This window comes from Paralichthys olivaceus, chromosome 7, assembly GCF_024713975.1.
Source record: "Paralichthys olivaceus isolate ysfri-2021 chromosome 7, ASM2471397v2, whole genome shotgun sequence".
Classification (NCBI taxonomy): domain Eukaryota; kingdom Metazoa; phylum Chordata; class Actinopteri; order Pleuronectiformes; family Paralichthyidae; genus Paralichthys; species Paralichthys olivaceus.
Window position 1 is genome coordinate 3,476,963 of NC_091099.1, and position 20,104 is coordinate 3,497,066.

The 20,104-nt window shown below is 41.0% G+C and overlaps 2 protein-coding genes across 11 annotated transcripts; both read left to right on the forward strand.

Moving 5' to 3' along the window:
* The first annotated feature begins 7,234 nt into the window (after nt 1-7,234).
* On the forward strand, nt 7,235-11,512 carry LOC109641517 (C-signal). Of its 2 annotated transcripts, XM_020106002.2 has the most exons (6): nt 7,248-7,606; nt 7,797-7,848; nt 8,677-8,864; nt 10,015-10,185; nt 10,436-10,546; nt 11,098-11,512. In XM_020106002.2, exons 1-6 carry the CDS (start codon nt 7,454-7,456, stop codon nt 11,209-11,211), a joined length of 789 nt encoding a protein of 262 aa, XP_019961561.2. In that variant the 5' UTR covers nt 7,248-7,453; the 3' UTR covers nt 11,212-11,512. The 2 variants fall into 2 exon arrangements, with proteins under 2 accessions (XP_019961560.2, XP_019961561.2); XM_020106001.2 differs by lacking the exon at nt 7,797-7,848 and having other exon boundaries at nt 7,235-7,606.
* A 136-nt stretch (nt 11,513-11,648) lies between these two features.
* syt19 (synaptotagmin XIX) lies at nt 11,649-18,394 on the forward strand. Of its 9 annotated transcripts, none has more exons than XM_020106009.2 (10): nt 11,649-12,996; nt 13,097-13,205; nt 13,932-14,261; nt 14,354-14,427; nt 15,020-15,127; nt 15,788-15,973; nt 16,222-16,374; nt 16,667-16,786; nt 17,333-17,444; nt 17,545-18,394. In XM_020106009.2, the coding sequence occupies exons 3-10, from the start codon at nt 14,027-14,029 to the stop codon at nt 17,850-17,852; spliced, it is 1,296 nt and encodes a 431-aa protein (XP_019961568.2). In that variant the 5' UTR covers nt 11,649-12,996; nt 13,097-13,205; nt 13,932-14,026; the 3' UTR covers nt 17,853-18,394. The 9 variants fall into 9 exon arrangements, with proteins under 9 accessions (XP_019961568.2, XP_019961567.2, XP_069385101.1 ...); XM_020106008.2 differs by having other exon boundaries at nt 14,027-14,261; XM_069529000.1 differs by having other exon boundaries at nt 13,111-13,205.
* The last annotated feature ends 1,710 nt before the right edge of the window (nt 18,395-20,104 follow it).

Below are 20,104 nucleotides of genomic sequence, written 5' to 3' on the forward strand. Positions count from 1 at the left end.
ACCTCCGCACTCAGCAACCATTCAGTGCTGTGTCATTCTCTCCAGTGTCACATCTCCTGATTACTTTCTGTTGCACTGACCTTCTGCACAGCAGCTTGACTATTTAATCAAGGTCCCCCGGCTTTAAACTGCTCCGCTGCGTTCAAGGGAGCAGTTTGGAGGCAGCACCAGTGTAAAACTATAGCGTAAAAGAGGATTAACGAGGGATGCAGTCTGAAAAAGAGCCACGTCATGTACTAAATCTGAAGATGATGTAAATAACGGCAGTTTAACTGTAACTCTGACCACTTTGCTTCATGTCTTCATCTGCATTAAGACGTCTTTCTCCCACGTGCTTAATGAAGAAACAAGCGAGGCTGCACACGGAGGCCGTGCTAGAGTTTTTGTCTTCAGAGTGAATGACGTGGAATTGAAAAAAGCCCAATTTAAAGCTCTTGCTGACATAAATTTTAGAAAATTGCTGTTGGTTTTCCTGTCATCCGTGAATCAACAAAACTTCAAGTTTAAAAAGTCTAAACAGGTAAGAATCAGTTAAATCATGGAAAAATATGGAGAAAAAAAAATTAGATAACCTCTAAAGTCTTATTTGAAGAGGTGATTTAATTTGCTATTGTTGTGGCATCTCATGAGTTTTAAATGTCACTGTAAACATGAGGAGAAAGTCTATTACATAACGCCCCCGCAGTAAACTTAACAATGATCCAAACTGACAACCAAAAAACTTTGGGCTTTATTCCAGCAGGAAACCGGAAGTCTTTGTCTTTTCCAGCTGAATCCAGGGTGGGAGGTTTTTCCTGCTCCTGAGCTGTTTCTCCTAAGACAGTAGGACAGGACATGATATTTCTCGTAAAACCCCAGTAATTGAGTTGACATGCTTTTAAGGCAATCTGAATAATACAGCAAGCACACAAGCTCCCATCCAACTGTGGAGCGGGTGCAAACCCACATCAATTATTCAGAAGCATTTAAATCTTTATGTGTAATGCAGCTGCACAAGGAGAGTAGATATCACCGAGGCAGCAGTATGTATTTAACAATATGATCTGTATTTATAATAGATCAATGATATAAATTAGAATGAAATATAAAATGTACATGAAGTACACATGGAAAAGATAATAATCCAGCACAGAAATACAAGCTGTGTCCTGACTCAGGGGCGATGTACTCGACCACAAACGGTCTACAGAGGATGTCGGCATCTCCAGCTTGTCCTGCCCTCACCGCTGTCCCCTCGTAACAGAGCTGCAGTTGGACACGACGAAAAAGTTTCAGTGCCCCCTGTTTGTCTTTTTATGTGTACCGCTCATCGACAAAGCGCAATGAATCCTGGGATAGATTGCCCCAAGATGGATCCACCCGTTGGAGCCTTCGTTTCTCGGGGACAGAAGGACGCATTGGTTCATCAGCATCAGCAGGAGCAGTCTAGTCTCGCTGCCCAAACATAAGCTGTGTCTCAAGTAGGAGGCTGCGTCCTTCGGAGGACCCGGTCTACGCAGACCGATAAATAAATAGAAGCTCAGCCATCTCTCTCTCTCTCTCTCTCTCTCTCTCTCTTCAACAACAAGACATCTTTAATCACTGGTCATTCAGGAAGTGCACCGATGACTCAGCTGTTTGCGTCACAGTTTCAAACAGGGGAGCACTTTGAATGAACGCATGAACAAAGTGGGTGAATAATTTCTCGCGACTCCACATCGTTAAATTAAAAGAGCGGCTGATAGGTTTTGGAGAGGAGGCACGTCTGATTAAACGTTTCGCTGAAGATGCAGTCGTTGACCAGATCGGACAAGTGTAGATACTCCAGCGCCCTCGTTCTTTAACAACATGACGTCTCCACGTGTTCTGCGTGACCAAAGAAAGTTAAACAAACTTCCACAGATCCTTCAGAGAATTCTCACTTGCTGCAGTTTTCTGAACGAACCATTAACAGGGGGTTTGAACCTGCGTGGCCCCGCAGTGAGAGTCTGAATCTGAAGGCAACACACAGACGGCAGGAATCATCGACAGTCCTTGAAAGCAGTTTTGCTCAGCACTTGCCTGCTGCAACCACCTGGGAGAAGAATTTACATTTAAAATCAGACTTCAGATGCAGGCTGAACTTTGTCCTTTAGCTATATTTAGCTCTGCACATAAAGGAGTGACAAACTAAAACTACACACTCCACTGAGGTTTACTGCACTTTAGAAAAATGTGGCCTCGAATATTTGTATGTTTTGTGTGATATTATTCTTTCCTATGCTGCCAAATGTTTATGTACTACAGTCTGCGATACAGTTTTACTATATTATACAGAAGGGACAAAATAAAACATATAACGATAAGAAGAAGAAGAAAAACAGGATTTATGTTGCTGATTCATGTCGAGTCAATTCAGGTTAATATTATTTATAAAGCACATTTCAATCAAGAGAGAAATAATTTGCAAAATGAACTAAATGCCCATTAAGAAATAAAAAGTGATTTGATATAAATGAGAGTCTGTTTTAGTTTTAAAGATTTATTTGAAAGGATTTTTTGGCAGAAACTGAATATGAAATAATCCTAGCGATGTGTTCACAGCTGTGTTTCTTCTAAACTGTATGAATTGTTGTTTTTCTCTTTCAATAGAATGGTTCTTTATATTTACATGGAGGGGCGGGTCACGTTTTTACTGTCGTCCAAACTGGACCAATTAAACTGAAGTTCACGACAGGTTTCACTACAAAGGGGAGGATGGAGGTATTCAGCTGCAACATGCAACTTCACCTCTAGAAGTCACTGAATTCTACACATTGAACAACACTGAGTGAGAGAGGAGAAAAGATTTCAAGTTTGACAGCAACGACATGATTGGACAGTAAACATCCAACAATCAGCTGATTAGAAGAGGCGGGTAGAGTACAAGAGAACTGTGAGTGAGTGAGACGTAGAGAGTCTCCCTGATGGAACTTTAACTTTGCTTCATTCAAAACAACAACAGGAGGCTACAGCTGCACAACGTTTGTCATTGTGAAGCCATTAGCAGGCTGACACTGACATTCAGCTCAGAACATTGAAACAGCCTCACGGAGCCGATACTCGTCTGAGTGCTGAGTCATTCATTTGCAGGGGATTTGTTAGTGTTGATGAACGTCCTCCGTCCAAACTTGAATGATGACTTGGACAATTGTCAACAAGGACATTTCAGTGTATTTTATGTGACCAAACCGAACCCATAGCGCAAACAAATGCACGAAATTCAAAAGCTCAGAAGGTGAACGATGTTTGATTCTTTCCTCCTGCTCCTCCTCACAGTCGCACACTTTGCACAACATGAAGCTGAGACTTTCTGCTTCGGTGTTGGAGGGGAATTCCTTTTTTACTCCAGCTATCGTGTTTCTGTTCTGCATGCAAACACAATCAACTGGATAAAATTGGAGGCAGTTTTGGAACTACGCACCCAACGGCTGCACAGGGGCGAGAGAGAGAAGAGAATATGAATGTAAGAGGATGACTGCCATGATTTATTCAACGAGGAAAGGAACCCTGCAGTTTTATTTATGATCTCTTTAAATATAGCTCATGTGAATTAAATAAATGATTGAAAATGGATGTTCCAACCTAGATTCCTGTGTGTGTGCCACACACCTGGGCACATGCACACAGTAAACACAGGCGTGTGGATTCTCATTGTTAATTACATGCACATCTTCACCAACAGATACACTTTGATCCAGACACTTTCAGGAGGTATCTCCTAATTTCATTGTCTTTCATGCACAGATGCAAATGGATGTTGATGGCGGTGACGTTATTGCCTGCACTGAATGAAGACCCACAATGCAGTTCAGTGCAACACAGACACAAACTCTTTATACAACTTGTAAATGAGGCCAAATGGAAACATGGTGCTCAAAATTATCCAAAATTGTGAAATGAGTCCTTTTTAAAACCCTTAATTAAAATTGTTCCTCGTGTCAGGGCTGCAAGATCGATTAAACAAACAAGGCCTGAATTTAATATTGACCGATACTTATTTTTTAATGAAGCACAGCGGCCCATAGTAATTTTACTAAGCCTGCATGGGCCCTTGTGTCTTCAGTGACATCACTGTATTTGAAATCCATAGCACTGAAATAGTTGCAGAAATGAATACCGCTTTTCCGTGTAGATAGAAATCGGCTTTGCTCTTTCACAGAGTCCCAGAGGCTGTTAGTGTTTATTTCTTACCACTATTACGCCAATAATATTCAGGAAGAACATATGAAAGAGAATCCTTAAGGGATAAAGGAGAAGGAAAGGAAGTACTATAAAATGATCAATACTTCCATTTTTAGGTCCAGAAAAACCTCCTGCCGCGACTCAAGCTGTCGTCTTTGTTGTGTAATATTTAATAAGCCGTAGTTTCATTCTGCTGATTTTAATATAATAATATATAGTCGATTAAATTACTCAGTATATCAGGAAATTTCATTGCTATCAGGGATTTCCCTATGTTCTTTGGTCACGATGCTCAGCCATCCTTCCTCTCACGTTTCACTCTATGAAGTTCAGGAGCGTTTCAAATTATAAACAAAGTGCACAGACATAAATAATAGTGAGTTTAAGTTCCAGACACAGATAAAAACATTTAGACGGAAATGTTCTTCTTTCCTACCCCGAAGGATCTGAAACCTTAACTCTGACTTTATTTTGTATCATATCACATTTACTGAGTTGGCAGTCGGCATGAGAAAGATGCAGGATAATGGCAAATAATAAGCTTCACCCGTCCACCTTAATATTTCAGGGTCGTGGGGGGAGCTGGGGCAAATCCCAGCGAACACGAGGCAAGAGGCGGAGGATACGTGACACAGAGTGACAAACAAGCTTTTGGTCACACATTCACAGTCACACCTTCGGACAGCGTGCATGTCTTTGGACTGTGAAGCTGGAGACTCCACACAGATCAACCAAACCAGAAACCGGAGGCAACAGTGCTCCCCACCGCACCACCATGCCCAAAGAAGAAGCTGTCTATTTAAAGCCAAATAAAATAATGTGGTGTGTGTTTGTGTGTGTGTGTGTGTGTGTGATGCTGGATGAATGAACATAAAAACTACAAATCCACTGGGAGAGAGTCCAGGACAGAATAGGTTGCAGGATGAGAGCACTGGGCCTCAGGTGCTTCCACCTTCATTCATCCGTCCTCCAGATACCGACCCCACTTTGCAAAATAGTTTGGGCTCAGATTTAGCTGACACCATCATACTGTCGTCTGGCCTACATACTGCACTGTGTGGAACTATGGCCCTTCGGTTGGTCCGCTCCTGTTCGCCAGATCTGGGCCGGTTTGATCATCATTCACAAAAAAAGTTACAAAAAGTATTACATGTGTTACAAGACAAGAACTCCAATGAAGATGAACTGTAGCCTTTATTGTGAGCGATTTTGTAGGTAAATGTTAAACTAAAAAACACTTGGCACATCCATCGGTGCATAGGAGAGGGACGAGCAGTTTATAAATATGTTTGTGATTGCAGGTTAGACAGTGTGCGGGGGCTCTTTCACAAACAGGTAAATGTTAAAAGTAGCAGCAGAAATAAACAATAAAAATAGAAACATCATCTCCTGCGCTGTGATTACTGGGCAGACCAACTGCAATCTACAGTATGCAATTAACTGATTGTTGAATTTTGTGTCGAGACAATACCTCCTCTCTGCGTCTGCTCAGGGACGCCAGTGAACCCCCTCCAGCTCCAGCACAGCTCTGCACCACATATTGTACCGCCACCAACTCATCATTTGCAGCGTGAGCTGTGTGCCAAAGTAATGTGTCTGTAAATGGTGGAATAGAAGCCAACTTCCAAATGAAGTGACCCCAGAGGAGCCCGGCGATATCTGCTGCTCCCAAGCTCCAGGAGCTTTAAGAGAGTCTGGACTCAGGAGGCTGCCAGAGAAACCATCTGTGTGCTGTGACTGCATAAGCTCCGTCGGCTGTGCTGTCAGCTTTATCTCGGCACCTACATCTCAGCCTCGGTGTTTGCAAACTAACTCAATGCGAAAACAAACAATGGAGCCCAGTGAATTCACGACAGCCAGACTGTTTAATCATAAATATTGAATGGACGAGGAAAACCAATCTCTTTTAATAATGTCAACATTTGCCTCTTGGATCGTGCCTCTTTTATTTTGTCAAGTCTCGTATTAAAGGGGGAAATAAACACTTTATGCAAATCAGGAGAAAATATCAGCTTCTAATTTTACTTTTATAAGAAACAACAATCAATAACTATCATCTATACAACAGCAAAGGGAAGGTATTCTGGTGCAGTACTAGTTGTATCAATGACATATATACAGCTGTATTTATCTCGTCTTATCAACAACTCAAAGTACTTTACGATACAAGCCACACACCATCCATCACAGCCGTATGGTTCAGTATCAAGTTCACATTAGGATACAGACTGGAGGAGCCAGGCATTGAACCACCAAACCTTCAGTGGACAACCCTCTCTCTCCCCTGAGCCACATCTTAAGGATGTAACTTGTTTTACAATCAGTGTGATAAAGTTGGGTTAAATGATTTATGCTGTAATTTACCATATTGCATATTAGTGGATTAATAATTTATATAAATACATTTTGTAAAGATTCTTTTCATAATGGTGCCTCGTTATTTTTTAAATGATATGGTCTGAGATCAGTTTACAATCATAGGGAATTGTCTGTATGATATAGAAAGAAAGAAAAATCTAAGGTACGGGGAGAGCGGCTTTAAAACATTATTATTGCTAATGTTTTTCACACAAAGAGGACCAAAAAAAAGAACCCAAGGTGAATAGCAACAGTTATTAAACTGAAGGTAGCCTACCTCTTAATAAAAACCTATCAAGGGTTCAGTGTGTGAGATTTTGATGAACTGATCTATTGGCAGAAATTGAATCTAAATTAACCTGTGTGTGTTTTGTACAGTCGCCCACTTCACCACTAGATGTCACTAACTTCTACACACTGAACCTTTAAGAGAGGTTTCAAATTTCTAAATGAACATAACTGCATTTAAAAAGGGTTATTTTCACAGTTGTGCAGGGTTTTTATGTGATATAGACTTTTGGACATGTGTTACTATTAATAATACGAATACTACTACAACTACTAATACTACTAATAATGCTACTACTACTTATAATGTTAAGAAGAAGAAGAAGCAATTAGCAATTAGGAATTTGCAATTAGGAAGTATCAGTAGGGGTAGTCGTCGTCGTGCGCAATGAATTGTGGGAAGCAGGACCGTGCCTTTGAGACCCTTCTCTCTGTTGAACCGTCCCCGTCGTGCAGAGGCCTTGGGTCGGATCGGTGAAGCGGGACAATGCTCCCCTCTGCCGGAGGAGTCGCGCCGGACACGCGGATATGTCCAGGGCCCCGTCGCGGTTAATATCTGGACGCGTAAAAGACGGTCCGCCGCATCGGCTCCAGCACTTAGTCACAGCCCGAGTCAGAGTCAGCGATGAGCGGGGCCACGGTGTTCAAGCAGTGCGGCTCGGTGCTGGTGACCGGGGCCAGCCGCGGGATCGGGCTGCAGATAGTCGAGAGCCTGGCAGGAGGAGGCTTCTCCCCGGGGAAGATCGTAGCCACGACCCGAAACCCCGATGGCGCCCAGGTAAACACCCAGCAAGCTAACTGATTATCCCCGCAGCTACACGCCGCGTGTGGGGCTGTGAGACCGGGTCAAACGTGGGTCTGCGCCCGGGCTGAAAGGTGCATCATGTACCGGGGATGAAGTCACAGTAACCACCGGTGTCAAACTGTTTTTATTCTCTGAATGAAACCGGATTGTTCTGGATCCACAGAAACTCCAGGATCTGGCTCTGAAACATCCCAACATCCACATCACCACTCTGGGTAAGAGAGAGGAGCATGGCTGCTGTTTGTTAAGTGTCCTGGAGCTCAGTGAGAAGAGCCAAACTTTTAAAAAGTGTTGTTATGTCAAGTAACACACACACACACACACACACACACACACACACACACAGAAAGTTTGAAGGAGAGAACACGAGACTGGACCACATGGGGGCGAGAGGGGAAATCATTGTTCAGTGTGTTCAACATCATATAAATCATATAAAGCAACAATAAATGTGAAATATAACAAAAGACCCTGAGACAACACAAGTGCCTGCACATAGATGTGAATGAATGAATGTCGTGTTATTAACATTAATATAATTTTTAGGATTATTTTGATGAACTCAGCAAAAATATTAAGAATAATGAGGATCATGGTTATTTTAAATGTGATGGTTACACAACTGTTGCTGGTCTCTCTCTCTCTCTCTCTCTCTCCCTTCCTCTTCTTTTCCTCCCAGCTCTCCTCTCTTTTCTATTTTCCTCCGCTCACCGGCCGGTCGAGGCAGATGTCGTCCACACTGAGTCTGGTTCTCGAGATTTCTTCCAGTTATTGAGGAGTGTTTTTCTGTCCACTGTCTCGTGTGCGGCTGACTGTTGTTTCTCTATAATGTTTAAGGTCTTGATCTTATTATGCTATGATTTGGGGATAGATTTTGATAAGTGCTATACAAATAAAGTTATTATTATATAGAAATTGTTCATGTTTTTCAAGCTACATAAACCATTACCTGTTTGTGAAGTGTTCATGTGATATTTTCCACTTTTCTTAATATTTTGTTCTCATTTTTTGCTAAAGTCCAGCGTTGATGTCTCTTTCTCCAGATGTTCTGAGCCAGGAGAGCATAGATAAATGTGCAGAGGAGGTGAGCCGGCTGGTGCAAGACGAGGGTCTGAACTGCCTGATCAACAATGCAGGGATTAATGTGATGGCCGACTTTCAGTCCGTTACTGCCGACAAGATGATAGAAAACTTCCACACCAACGCTGTGGCTCCTCTAATGATCACCAAGGTAATGTTTATTCATAGGCTTTGTGCCCCAGCACAAAACGGATGGAGCTGTGGATGAGCTGTATAGTGACACACAAAGGTTTTGTTTGGAAGCTTCCGGATAGCGGGAGAGAAAGGAAAAATGTAAGAAAGCAGACTATTTTTTCCCGCAGCCACCGGAAGGAGGCAAACTCAAATAACAAGACGACCCTGATGGACAGAAGAAACAAAAACCCCTCGGCTTAGGACAGGCTGCATTTCATAAATATTCATCTGAAGTCTAGTTTGCGTCGGCCTCAGAGTACAGGGGCAAACAACAGAGCGACACCCTGAGCTGGTAGAAGCTCAGGCTCTGATCAAGAAGCCTGTTGACACACACTTTGTTCCAATGGAAGGACAGTGTGTAAATACAAGGCCGCACTGCAGCACAGAGCTCGGAGCAAAACTGCTGAGGTCAACGAACAATGACGCGGAACAGAAACCTGCCAATACAAACATGTTGTACTTGATATTTTGAACACATTCACACTGGTTGATCAAACTGTTTTGAGCATCTGTTAGAGTCGGGACGATATGGATCTTCGGGGGTTGAAGCAGATAGTAGGGAGTAAAGCATTTCAGATACTGATATATTGGTAGAAATATGTATTTAAAAACCAAAAAGACAAATTGTCAGTGATTCCCAAGATGATGTTAAACCCTGACGGCAATTTTTATTTTAACTGAGACTTGATATTCTTCAGTTTAACCATAAAATTTAAATTTAAACAAATACATAGAACACAGACATTTTAATGTAAACATAAATACACATCTCTCCTGCATTGTTTATTGCAAATGACAATACAATACATCTGTGAAAGGCTAATGTGTATATATTATAGTTTAATTGTTTGGGTGCTACTTTTTTTATATTCTTCAGTTTCATATTAATATTACTGTGACTGTCTGTGTGGAGAGTTCAGCCCTTCTCTCTGAAAGTGTAAACCTCTGCCTCTAGTGGGCGACACTGACCGTCTGTTTCCACTCAGGGTAATGTGTTTGACTCAGTGAACGCTCCAGTCGTTGTCTCCTAATAACTTTATATTTATACACGTGTTGTGTTTCAGTCTCAAATCTAATTTTTATAAAGAAAATAACATATTTATCCCCCCCCCCCCCTCTGATCCCAGGCCTTCCTCCCTCTGCTGAAACAAGCTGCGTCCAGAGGAGGAGCAGGCGGCTCGGGGAGCATGAGCATCCAGAAGGCAGCAGTCATCAACATGTCGTCTCTGCTGGGATCTGTGGAGCTCAACTGGGGGGAGAGTGCAAACATCAAATGGTTTCCCTACAGGACGTCCAAGGTGTGGTGTCACAATTTATGGAAAACGTGTTTGATGGGTGAAGTTAGTTAAATATAGGGTTTTGCATGTGAAGTAGGTTGACTCTGGTTTGATGTGGCTAAAGAAAGAGACCTAGGATTGTTACAAACTACTGGTTATTGGTAAAATGTGAACGCAGTCCTGCTGATCAGCTGCTGTGATAACGTGTTCAACTGCTCCGTAGTGAGTTGAGCCTTATGCTCAATGGTAGTTGATGTGTTTGCCTCCTCAGAGTGCCCTCAACATGGTGAGTCGCTGTATGGCTGCAGACCTGGAGCCTGATGGGATTCTCTGTATGGCCATACACCCAGGCTGGGTCCGCACTGACATGGGGGGGTCTCAGGTAAGAGCCAGTCAGACAGTCACAGTCCTTCTGAATAAAATCTGTGTTTAAATCCTCCTCCGTAGTAGAAAAGCTCTGTCAGTACCTGCATTGGTGTTTTTCTTACTGTGATGAAATTCTTCAAATGCTGCACATCTGTAAAATCTGAAAAACTTAAGCTTAAAGGTTATTTAAGTCATTTAACTATGATGAATAAGATTCCCTAGAATGTTGTAAACATAAAAAAAATACAAAAATCTATTATTCAATCAACCTTTGCTAAATAAACACAAATGGCATATTGATCCAAAATATTTCTAAATATAGTAACATGAACAAAGTATTTCTTAACACTCCTTAAGTTATTTGAACTATGCCCATTTTCAAAAAACAGCTCTGTGTGAATACTTGTAAAATATTTACTTATTTAGATAAGTGATAATTAAAATCACCGATATATTCCAGCTGTTACAACATAATTCAATGTGAAAATTGTCCTTAACATTACAAATATTCAAGAGCTTGGTGGTGAACGTGTATATACACTTCATTGTTTGTTCTTTTGTTTCCAGGCTACATTGAGTCCAGAGGAGAGCGTTACCTCCATGCTGTCTGTGATTGGTGGCCTGAGTGAAAAGGATCATGGGTCGTTTCTGGACTTTACTGGAAAGGTGCTGCCCTGGTAAAAGTGAATATCACCAGTAACGAGTGTGATGATTATGAGCTCTATTAACTTTGGGCTGTTGAGTCAGTTTAGATCATCTTCAACTATGAAAAGATAAATCTGTTACCTCAGAGTTTTTCTTTAATCCGGCTCCATCTGCTGGAGGAAATCTCGTATGGTTAATAATGAGAGGGTTCGTGTCCGTTAGGGCTGTAACGATTCTCGAAACGCACAGTGTCCAGTAAATAAAATGTTATGACTCATTGATGTGAAAACTGCCACAAAATTAACATGCTTAATAAAAGTTTGGAGCTCTAAATAAACTCCTGTTGTCATGGGCTCCAGTATTTCTATTTACTAGAATGTAACTCAGTAGAGAACATACCTGCATCTGAAAAACAGCATTTACTAGCATTTAAGAAAATTCTTATTCTTACAGTCTTACTAAGTTTTCCTATTTTTAATCACGTGAGGCCCTTGTGTTCTGAAACCTGAAATACAAATAAATCTGTGAGTATATTCTTCAGCACAAGCCAGGAAGTTTCTTTTCAAAATGTTTGACCTCCTTATTCTCGCAGTGGAAAGTTTAGTGAACGTAATACTTTGTCTTTCAGCAAGGTGCATTGTCATGATGTGATCTGGTGAAGGCAGCTCCTCAGAGTCTGAAAGATAAAGATGACAATGAAAAGCTTTTAGCACAAATGACCTTTAGAGTCTGAGGCTGACGGACGAGAACTGAGTGTGCGTTAACATCGCTTTACAACACCTGCTGCTTTGGTTATAGTGAGACGATAGAGCAGAGCGACTTAGAGAATACTGAATTCATCAGACCTCAACGCAGACAACATCAAACAGCTCATGTGTCAAACTTACAGAATGTGTTTGCTCAGAAATGTTGTGGAAATTGAAATGAAACCCAAAATTAAAGCAATACTGAGCAACAGCGCCCTCTGCAGCCGCACATGGGGATTAATTCAGTTGACAAAGCGATGAAGTGGTTTTCATGTAGAGGAAAAACGAATTCTGTCAAAGTGTTGAGCTCTTGACTGTGTCGTCCCGCTCACTGAACTAAACACAACTGAGCGCTGGAAATTACCCATGATCCTCTGCTTCCTGAGCCAGAAGAGCTGTGGCTGTAACAAATCCACCAAACTCTGTTTAGAATTCTTCATATTTTAAAAGTTTCTCTGCTGAATATTGGAGATAAACTCTGGTTTTTTAATAAAATACTTATAGAAGCTTTACCCTTTAACTTGCCGGACCTGCTTTGGACTCAACAGAGTGACATAAAACAGACTTTCAGGGCGAGGAGTGGAGGAGAGCAAATGTTCTCCATATTCCAAATCTATTTACCATCAAATTGATTTTGAAGCCGTTGCTTTAAGGTGAAAGAGTTGCATAGTGTTGCTTTAAGGCAGGTTCAGTGTAAGAGGCAGCAGTGCCTGCGGTAATGGTAAATACATGGTTTAACATACACACCCATTAGTGCAATAATGCAAAATAGGTTTTATATTGGGTGTTTTCTGAGTCTTTAAGAGGACGAGAGCCGGGGATCAGGTCATGTGAGGCTCCCTCAAATATTCAAATCTAATCAAACCAGTTTGCTCTGAATGGTGTGCAGGAAGTCTTGTGCTGTGTGTGTGTGTAGAGAGGAGCGTGTGCGTAGAGCTGCAGAACAGTTAGACGTGTTTCTCTTGCAGAAAAGTTCTGAAGTGTTTGTGAAAGATTAAGAGCCTGGATTTATAGCACAGGAGAATATGTGCTTGCCTGAAGAGGAAGATTGCTGAAGGTTCATTATGCAGCTCAGGTAAATGTTTATCTGTTTTTAATGTCATCATGTGTTCGTTCACTTATGAAAAACATCTCTTAAATAGGTTTTGAGCTCATCCACGTTTCTTTATTTAAAGCTACTCCTCTGTAGATTTCCCTTTGCAGGGTTGATCGTATCAAGTGTGAGCAGGACCGGCACAACAGTTTCTGATTGGAGATATTAATGACTCTACTACCAACCCTCAGGTGAACCACTTTACTTCATCCTAAGACCTGCTCACATAATAATCCATCATCACTGAGTCCTGTGAATAGCTCCCTATCTTTGGCAGTGGTGTTGGTCTGCTTTGCCTATTTACCACTGTGCCTTTCTTTTTATCTATGTATTTTGTATAACCACTCCACTCCTTGTTTAAAGCCTGTGAAGTGTCTGTCAGCTTCCCTGTGCCCAAGCTGACATCTTTCAATGTTCTTATGTGTCACAAAACCCACAGTTAAATCTGTTTATAATGACTTTAAGTTCCACTTCACGTTTTTAGAAATTGTTCAGTTTCTGCTGCTGTAACAAATCCACCAAACTCTGTTTAGAATTCTTCATATTTTAAAAGTTTCCTTCTGAATATTGGAGATAAACTCTGGTTTTTATTAACTTCTAAGTCTTTTTAACCGATCTTTACTCTTCTGGAGTTGATTCCTACCATTGAAGCTGTGACTCTCAAGTCAGTTCCTCGCTTCTCACAGGAGATCGAACCCACTCACCAAAGTTATTCATACTCACTCAACCCTCAATCCTATTATGATGAAGCTGCTGTTTGAATATTTTGAGTGTGACCTCGACCAGAGTTAGAATTCCTATGTAATGCGGATGTTAATCTGCTCGCTAATTCAAATACTGTCACTGTTCTTCACTCCTACTTCTCGGAGTGAACAATTAATGGTCACTGTCATCATCATCCATTGGTTTCACTTTAGGCAACAAACAAAAATCGTGTAATGCTGATATTGTGGACGCTCCACTGCTGCCATCAGAGGGTCCACAACCCCTCACCTGTGTTCCTGAGTTGCAGATGTGTGTATTGGCCACATGGAGGCAGAGAGTCACGGTCACTCCGATGGACCGTCCAGCTCCTGTCGAGCAGCTCTCGGCTGCTGCAGAGCTGCAGATGCCGTTCTCAGACACAGTCAAGTACATCATCCTGGGCGTCTCCGTGACTCTACTCCTGCTGGCCCTGGGCCTCCTGGCCTGGCAGACCTTCAGATGCTGCACCAACAAACACACCACACACACCCAGCAAGACACAGGTGAGTGGGGATAGGGCCACAGAACCAGACTGAACAGCACAGGTTGATGATGCCTGTCGTGTCTGACCAGTTAATAATGATTTTGACTCTAGGGAACAGTGATGAGCTGGACTCGGATCAAAAGTCAACAACAGCAGGGGAGTGCTCAGGAGCTCCAATTATGCAGGTGAGCGAAGGAGGTGGAGATTAAATCTAAACTTTATTCACTTTCTTTAACATTTTTCTTTTCCATATTCACTCACTTCTTAAAAATAACTCATTGATTTTGATGAAAAATATATGATTAACATAAAACAATGTGTGTAATTTTGCATGGATCCAAATTAAATTCTCAATCTTTCCACAAATCAAAAGAACCAATGGGTTTTTTGTTATATTCAGTCATGTGAAGATATTTCGAGATCTTTTAACTAATACTTTCTTTCTTTCAACATGAAAACTTTATGTTCTAAGTTTTGGCTCCCAGGTTTGCTCTTAAGTTAATTATGTTTTTATTAAGAAAAAGATGTAATGTCGTGGTTAATTGCATTTTGATTGTAAAAAGTTGCATTATATAGTTTGGCCGATATTATCAACCAACTGATCCGTCTGTGGGGCTCTGTGAAGAGGCCTCAAGCGGAAAACCGGGTTTATGTGCATAAACATTAATGAGCAGACTTGTTCAAACACCGGAGAGATGTGACTTGTTCTGTCAGATTACAGCTGGAGGGGCTGCAGTCGATTATAACACCACTGATGCATGTGTGCGTCCTGTCCAGGTGGAGGACGTCAGCACTGAGGTTCACAGGCTGAGTCGTTGTTTGCCTCAGACCTCAGGATCCAGCCAGGCGGAGGGAGACGAGGGAGAGCAGCTCAACGTTAAGAAGGTGACAGACATTTCTGTATAATCCGTAACTTAAATTTAAGCTTAAATATTTGAAGCAAATTTCATGGCAATCCACCCAGTAACTTCAAGGTTTAAGATATCTTTATTATCCTGTGCAGCCAGCAGTAACCACATACGGTCAAAGCACATTAATTACACTAAATACATCAACAGTACATCACACTGAGACTTTTAAAACAAGTTAAATTACTTATTACATCTGTATCTTGGAAAATTGAGTCTACAGCCAGACGGAAGAGACAAAAACTCATTGATTCGTCATGGACCAATTATAATAGTAATATTTCACTCTGAACCATATATGTCAACCTCATGGTGGCGCTAGAAGATTCGGGGTTATCTTTTCTACACATTCCTTGTGTACAGATAAACACGACACTTCAAGCCCTCGTCTGCATCCCAGCTCATACTTACAATTTATTTATCATCATTAGGATTCATCCTCTGAAAACTAGAAATGTCGGGACAAAGTTTTATGCAAATCAATAGTTGTCTGGGAACTATTCAGAATTTTGAAAACCTCCATTTAATCCATTTATATTAAGATTAACAGAAATTAATCCCTGAAGGAAAGAGCAGATTTTGAGCAGTATCAACAGAAGGTGCTGGCTGTATTCCCTAACACGAGTTCTTGCGACAGGTGGATGGATCGCTACGGTTCTCCCTCTACTACGACCAGCCGCAGTCCCGTCTGGTGGTCACCGTCCTGCAGGTGGAGGGGCTTCAGGAGCTCAGCCAGACTTGCTGCCTCCAGCCATTTGTTAAACTGCGACTCATGTGGGCAGGATCAGAGGGAGCGGACGTGAAGGGCTGCAGGGGCGAGGAGGTGGTTATCACAAACAGAAGTGACTCTCTGGCATAAATAGCTTCTTGTTTTCTTTTCATGCTTTTCAGACCCTATTTGTGTTTTAAACCAATAAGAATAACTGCAAAACTTAGATTGAAGGTTACAAAAGAAGAATCTTCTTTTTTTTTAATCATGTTTATCGTTCAAAAATGTGTCAGATTGTCTGTCAGTCCTGCAGCGTCTCTGCACCATATAAAGGTTATAGTTACTCTCTGTGCTCCTCGTAGGGTGAGGGGACGTCTCCTGCTCTGTGGACAGTGCTGCAGGAGTGGCAGACTCGCATTGTGAAAGACAGCTGTAACCCTTTATATGGAGATCAGTTCAGCTGCGTTCTGCAACAGGACAAAGACGCACTTCATCACGTCAACCTCAGGATGGAGGTCCTGCAGTAAAACCTTCTCACTTTCAGTAACTCTAAAATCTTATTCTATCATAGACATAATACTATTTACTTTGAACCTGCACTAGCAATACATTTTTAAATTTCAAATGAATAAAACGAGTTGCAGATTACATCTTCGCTGTCATGCTGCACATTCACAAGGATTAGAAGCTCTAAGTACTGCAGTCATTGCAGAATTGACAGAGTAGTCATGTGAGAAAAGGGAATGTGTTTTCTTACTGCTTGATTCTATAAGTAAAGAGTCTGTCCTGTATCTCTGTGATTCTCAGGTGTGGAACTTTGATAAATTCTCCAGACACACAGTGTTGGGAGAGGTGAGGGTTCCTCTCGGGCAGCTCAACGTGTCCTACCCTCTGGAGCTGCACGAGGATCTGCAGATTCCCCAGAAGGTACAGCAGCATGTTACGTAAAACTGCACAAACACACTCATTTGTAATCTCATGGGTAAGTTGTTCTCACCCTTTAGTGGAGGGGGAAAGGCTTTTCTTACACTTCAATGAGTAATGTAGACAATGTTAAATAAAATAAAGTAATTTCCGAAACTTAGAATGAGGATGTGTTGTATATACAATTTCCCTCATTATATGATTACCGTTGTTTTACTCAACAGACTAACTTGATTTAAATGCAACTTTAAAAGTCAATATTTGATGGAATGGAAGGTTTGCTGTGATTGTGTTATGATATATTATGCATTTGTTTTCTTGATATCGATTTAAGTTTTCTTTTTGCTCTTTTGTGTGTATTTGTGAACATTGTTACCTTCACCAATTAAACCCTCTATATAAAAGGAAACTGAAAGAAATGAAAGAAAAGGAATAAGAGGGGAAAAGAAACAAATCCTTAACCGAAGCAGAAGCCAGAGAAAGAGGCCGAATCTGTCTTTTGAATCACATGCGAGGTTTATGAAGTGTTGATCCTCTCCCTCTGGACAGGATCGTGTCGGTGAAGTGCTGCTGTCACTGAAGTTTCTTCCCACTTCTCAGAGGCTTGAGGTTGGTCTGCTAAAGGTCAGAACGGCCCCCACTGAGACATGCTCAGATTCTGGTAAATAACAAACATCTTGCCAAATAGAAAACCATTAGCAGCCATACACACACAGTGGAACGTATAGAGTTACTGATTTGCCGTTCTTGTTTTTGTGCAGCTCTGTACGTCAGGATCAGTGTCCAGTGTAATCAGTGCAAGCTCAGGTCGCAGAAAACCTCGGTGGTGGCCTGGTGCCGGGACAGCGTCTTCAACGAGGTGCTCATGTTCTCACTGCCCGAGTTTCCTGTGGTGCAGTGTAAAATCATGATCTACGTGTATGAGACTCACACGACCTGGAAATCACCCAAACATCTGATAGGACAGTTGACGGTGGGGAAGGAGAGGAGTACGGAAGACGAGCACTGGAACTGGATGATGCGCTCAGTCCGCCAGCCTGTCGCAAGGTGGCACGGCCTGCTGATCTGAGCTGCAGTTCATAAACCCACTTCTTTAATCTCCCCGCCCGGTTGTGTTTAAAGCCGTTGTTCTGCGTTCAGCTGTTGAGAGATCGGCAGCTGTTTAACTGAAGGACAAACACGGACTCACTGAGACTCCAAAGTGACAGAGGAGTCACTCAGCTGAAATCTCCTCATTCACTGACGTTTATTTTTAAATCACAGTTAATTGAAAAGGCTCTAATTATTTGACTCTTTCACTCCTTTCATCGAGATTACTTTAGCGTTGTACTGACTGTACCTGATCAGTGAATACCTCTTGTTTGTGTTATTGTAATATTTATCTTTAAGCTGTGTTGCACTACTGTACCTGTTTTTAAAAATCAATCCACCCATATCATTAAATCTTTATATTCCAGCTCTGGAGTCAGTAAATTCACCAATGCACTGAGAATAAGAAGTGGGCCAGGACTTGACCCGGAAAACATCCAGAAAATGAAATAACTTTCAACAAAAAAACATATTAAGGATATGTGCCCTTATTGTGAAATAAACCATTGTGCTTAAAATCCACATTTCATTTATTGTCTTTGTCATGGGTCTTCATTGTTTTCTTTATTTTTTCCTTTGTGAAGCATTTTGTAATGGATACATTTGAAATGACCGATATAAAGTGATTCTTAATGATAGATTTGAGATATATTTTATTTATAGTAGTACTTACTTATTTATAGTAGTACTTATAGTATAACTACATGCACCCATTATGGACTGCTCTTGAAATTTAGGTTCACTTTTCAACTGTGTGATATTCTTTCTGTCTGTCTGTACTATACAATGGTTCATGTGCAATCCATTCACTGTACATATTCACACACTACATATATTTTCTTGTTTTTAAACTGTAGCTATATGTTTTTATTCCATTCATATTTTTCCTTGTGTCCTTACTCTTAAGTTTTTACTCATAACGTCCTTACTTAGGACTGGAAATCAACAGCAGTTATTGGATTGTTCATAAAGTGTAAGTAGCTTCGATGCAGAAGTAAAAGCTTCATATTTGATTTGTATGTAAACACTAGAGGGCGCTATATAGGACCACGTGCTGTTTCCTGTCCAGCTGTGTCACAATTTGAGCTCGAAGGTGCAAACTGACCAACAACACTCCAGACTTTGGTGTAGCATCGCTAAGCTAAACGAGGTCTGCTTCATATATTTGTATTATCGTCAGTAGGCTATATATATTTGCTATCATTTCTAACTATGACTAAGCTTAGTGCCGTATTAGCTTATGCAGTTATCCATGATTTAGCTAGCTAGGTTCAGCTATTAGCATAGCCATCCAGCAGCTAGCTTGCAGATACTTAACGTGAAAGGTTAATTTAATAAACCCTGTTGATGTTTAAATATATATAATTTCATCAACATCCACCGTCTTGCTCACCTCATCCAGAAAAGGTTTGACATCTTAATTTATTTTATACAGTATTGTAATATGTGATTAAATAGAATTATTGGCATTATGAATGAATTAGGAACTTTCATTCTCATAAATACAGATGCCTCGGTTGTGATTTGTTCATCTTGGGGGTGGAAAAGGACGAGACACTGTTGATTTTACATTGAAAACTATGGTGTGGCTGAGTAACGCTCTGACCCACAACACATCTGAATATATTACAGTATTGTAATGTGTGATAAGGTAACCGTGGTGCAAACTGACCAACAACACTCCAGACTTTGGTGTAGTATCGCTAAGCTAAACAAGCGCTACTTCATATATTTGTATTACCGTCAGTAGGCTACATATTTGTTATAATTTCTTACTATGACTAAGCTTAGTGACGTATTAGCTTATGCAGTTATCCATTATTTAGATTTTAGCTAGCTAGCTAGGTTCAGCTGCTACTATAGCCATCTAGCTTCTAGCTAGCAGATCCTGCATAATGTTAAAGCCTAATTGTTAGTTTAAACAAACCCTGTTGATGTTTAAGTATAGAATATATCATGTTATATAATATAACACATAGACGATTGTTTTCAGGAAGCATTAGTTGGGATTTGTTCACTTTGGGGACGGAATAGGACGAGACACTGCTGATTTTACATTAAAAACTATGGTGTGGCTGTTCAACGTGCCTCCAATGCTTGAGGTGTTAAATTTCATCATTATCATCATCCACCGTCTTCCTCACCTCATCCAGAAAAGGTTTGACTGACAAGGTGAGACATATTAATATATTCTACACAGTATTTTAATATTTTATCAAATAACATCATTGG

Excerpts from the sequence above, each read along its gene's own strand:
- syt19 (XM_069528998.1), top strand. The coding sequence starts at position 14,027 with ATGTGTGTATTGGCCACATGGAGGCAGAGAGTCACGGTCACTCCGATG. Across the intron at positions 14,428-15,019 it reads CAGGAGCTCCAATTATGCAG|GTGGAGGACGTCAGCACTGA; the intron begins GTGAGCGAAGGA and ends CGTCCTGTCCAG. Across the intron at positions 16,787-17,332 it reads ATCTGCAGATTCCCCAGAAG|GATCGTGTCGGTGAAGTGCT; the intron begins GTACAGCAGCAT and ends CCCTCTGGACAG.
- LOC109641517 (XM_020106001.2), top strand. The coding sequence starts at position 7,357 with ATGTCCAGGGCCCCGTCGCGGTTAATATCTGGACGCGTAAAAGACGGT. Across the intron at positions 7,607-8,676 it reads GAAACCCCGATGGCGCCCAG|ATGTTCTGAGCCAGGAGAGC; the intron begins GTAAACACCCAG and ends CTCTTTCTCCAG. Across the intron at positions 10,547-11,097 it reads CTGACATGGGGGGGTCTCAG|GCTACATTGAGTCCAGAGGA; the intron begins GTAAGAGCCAGT and ends TTTTGTTTCCAG.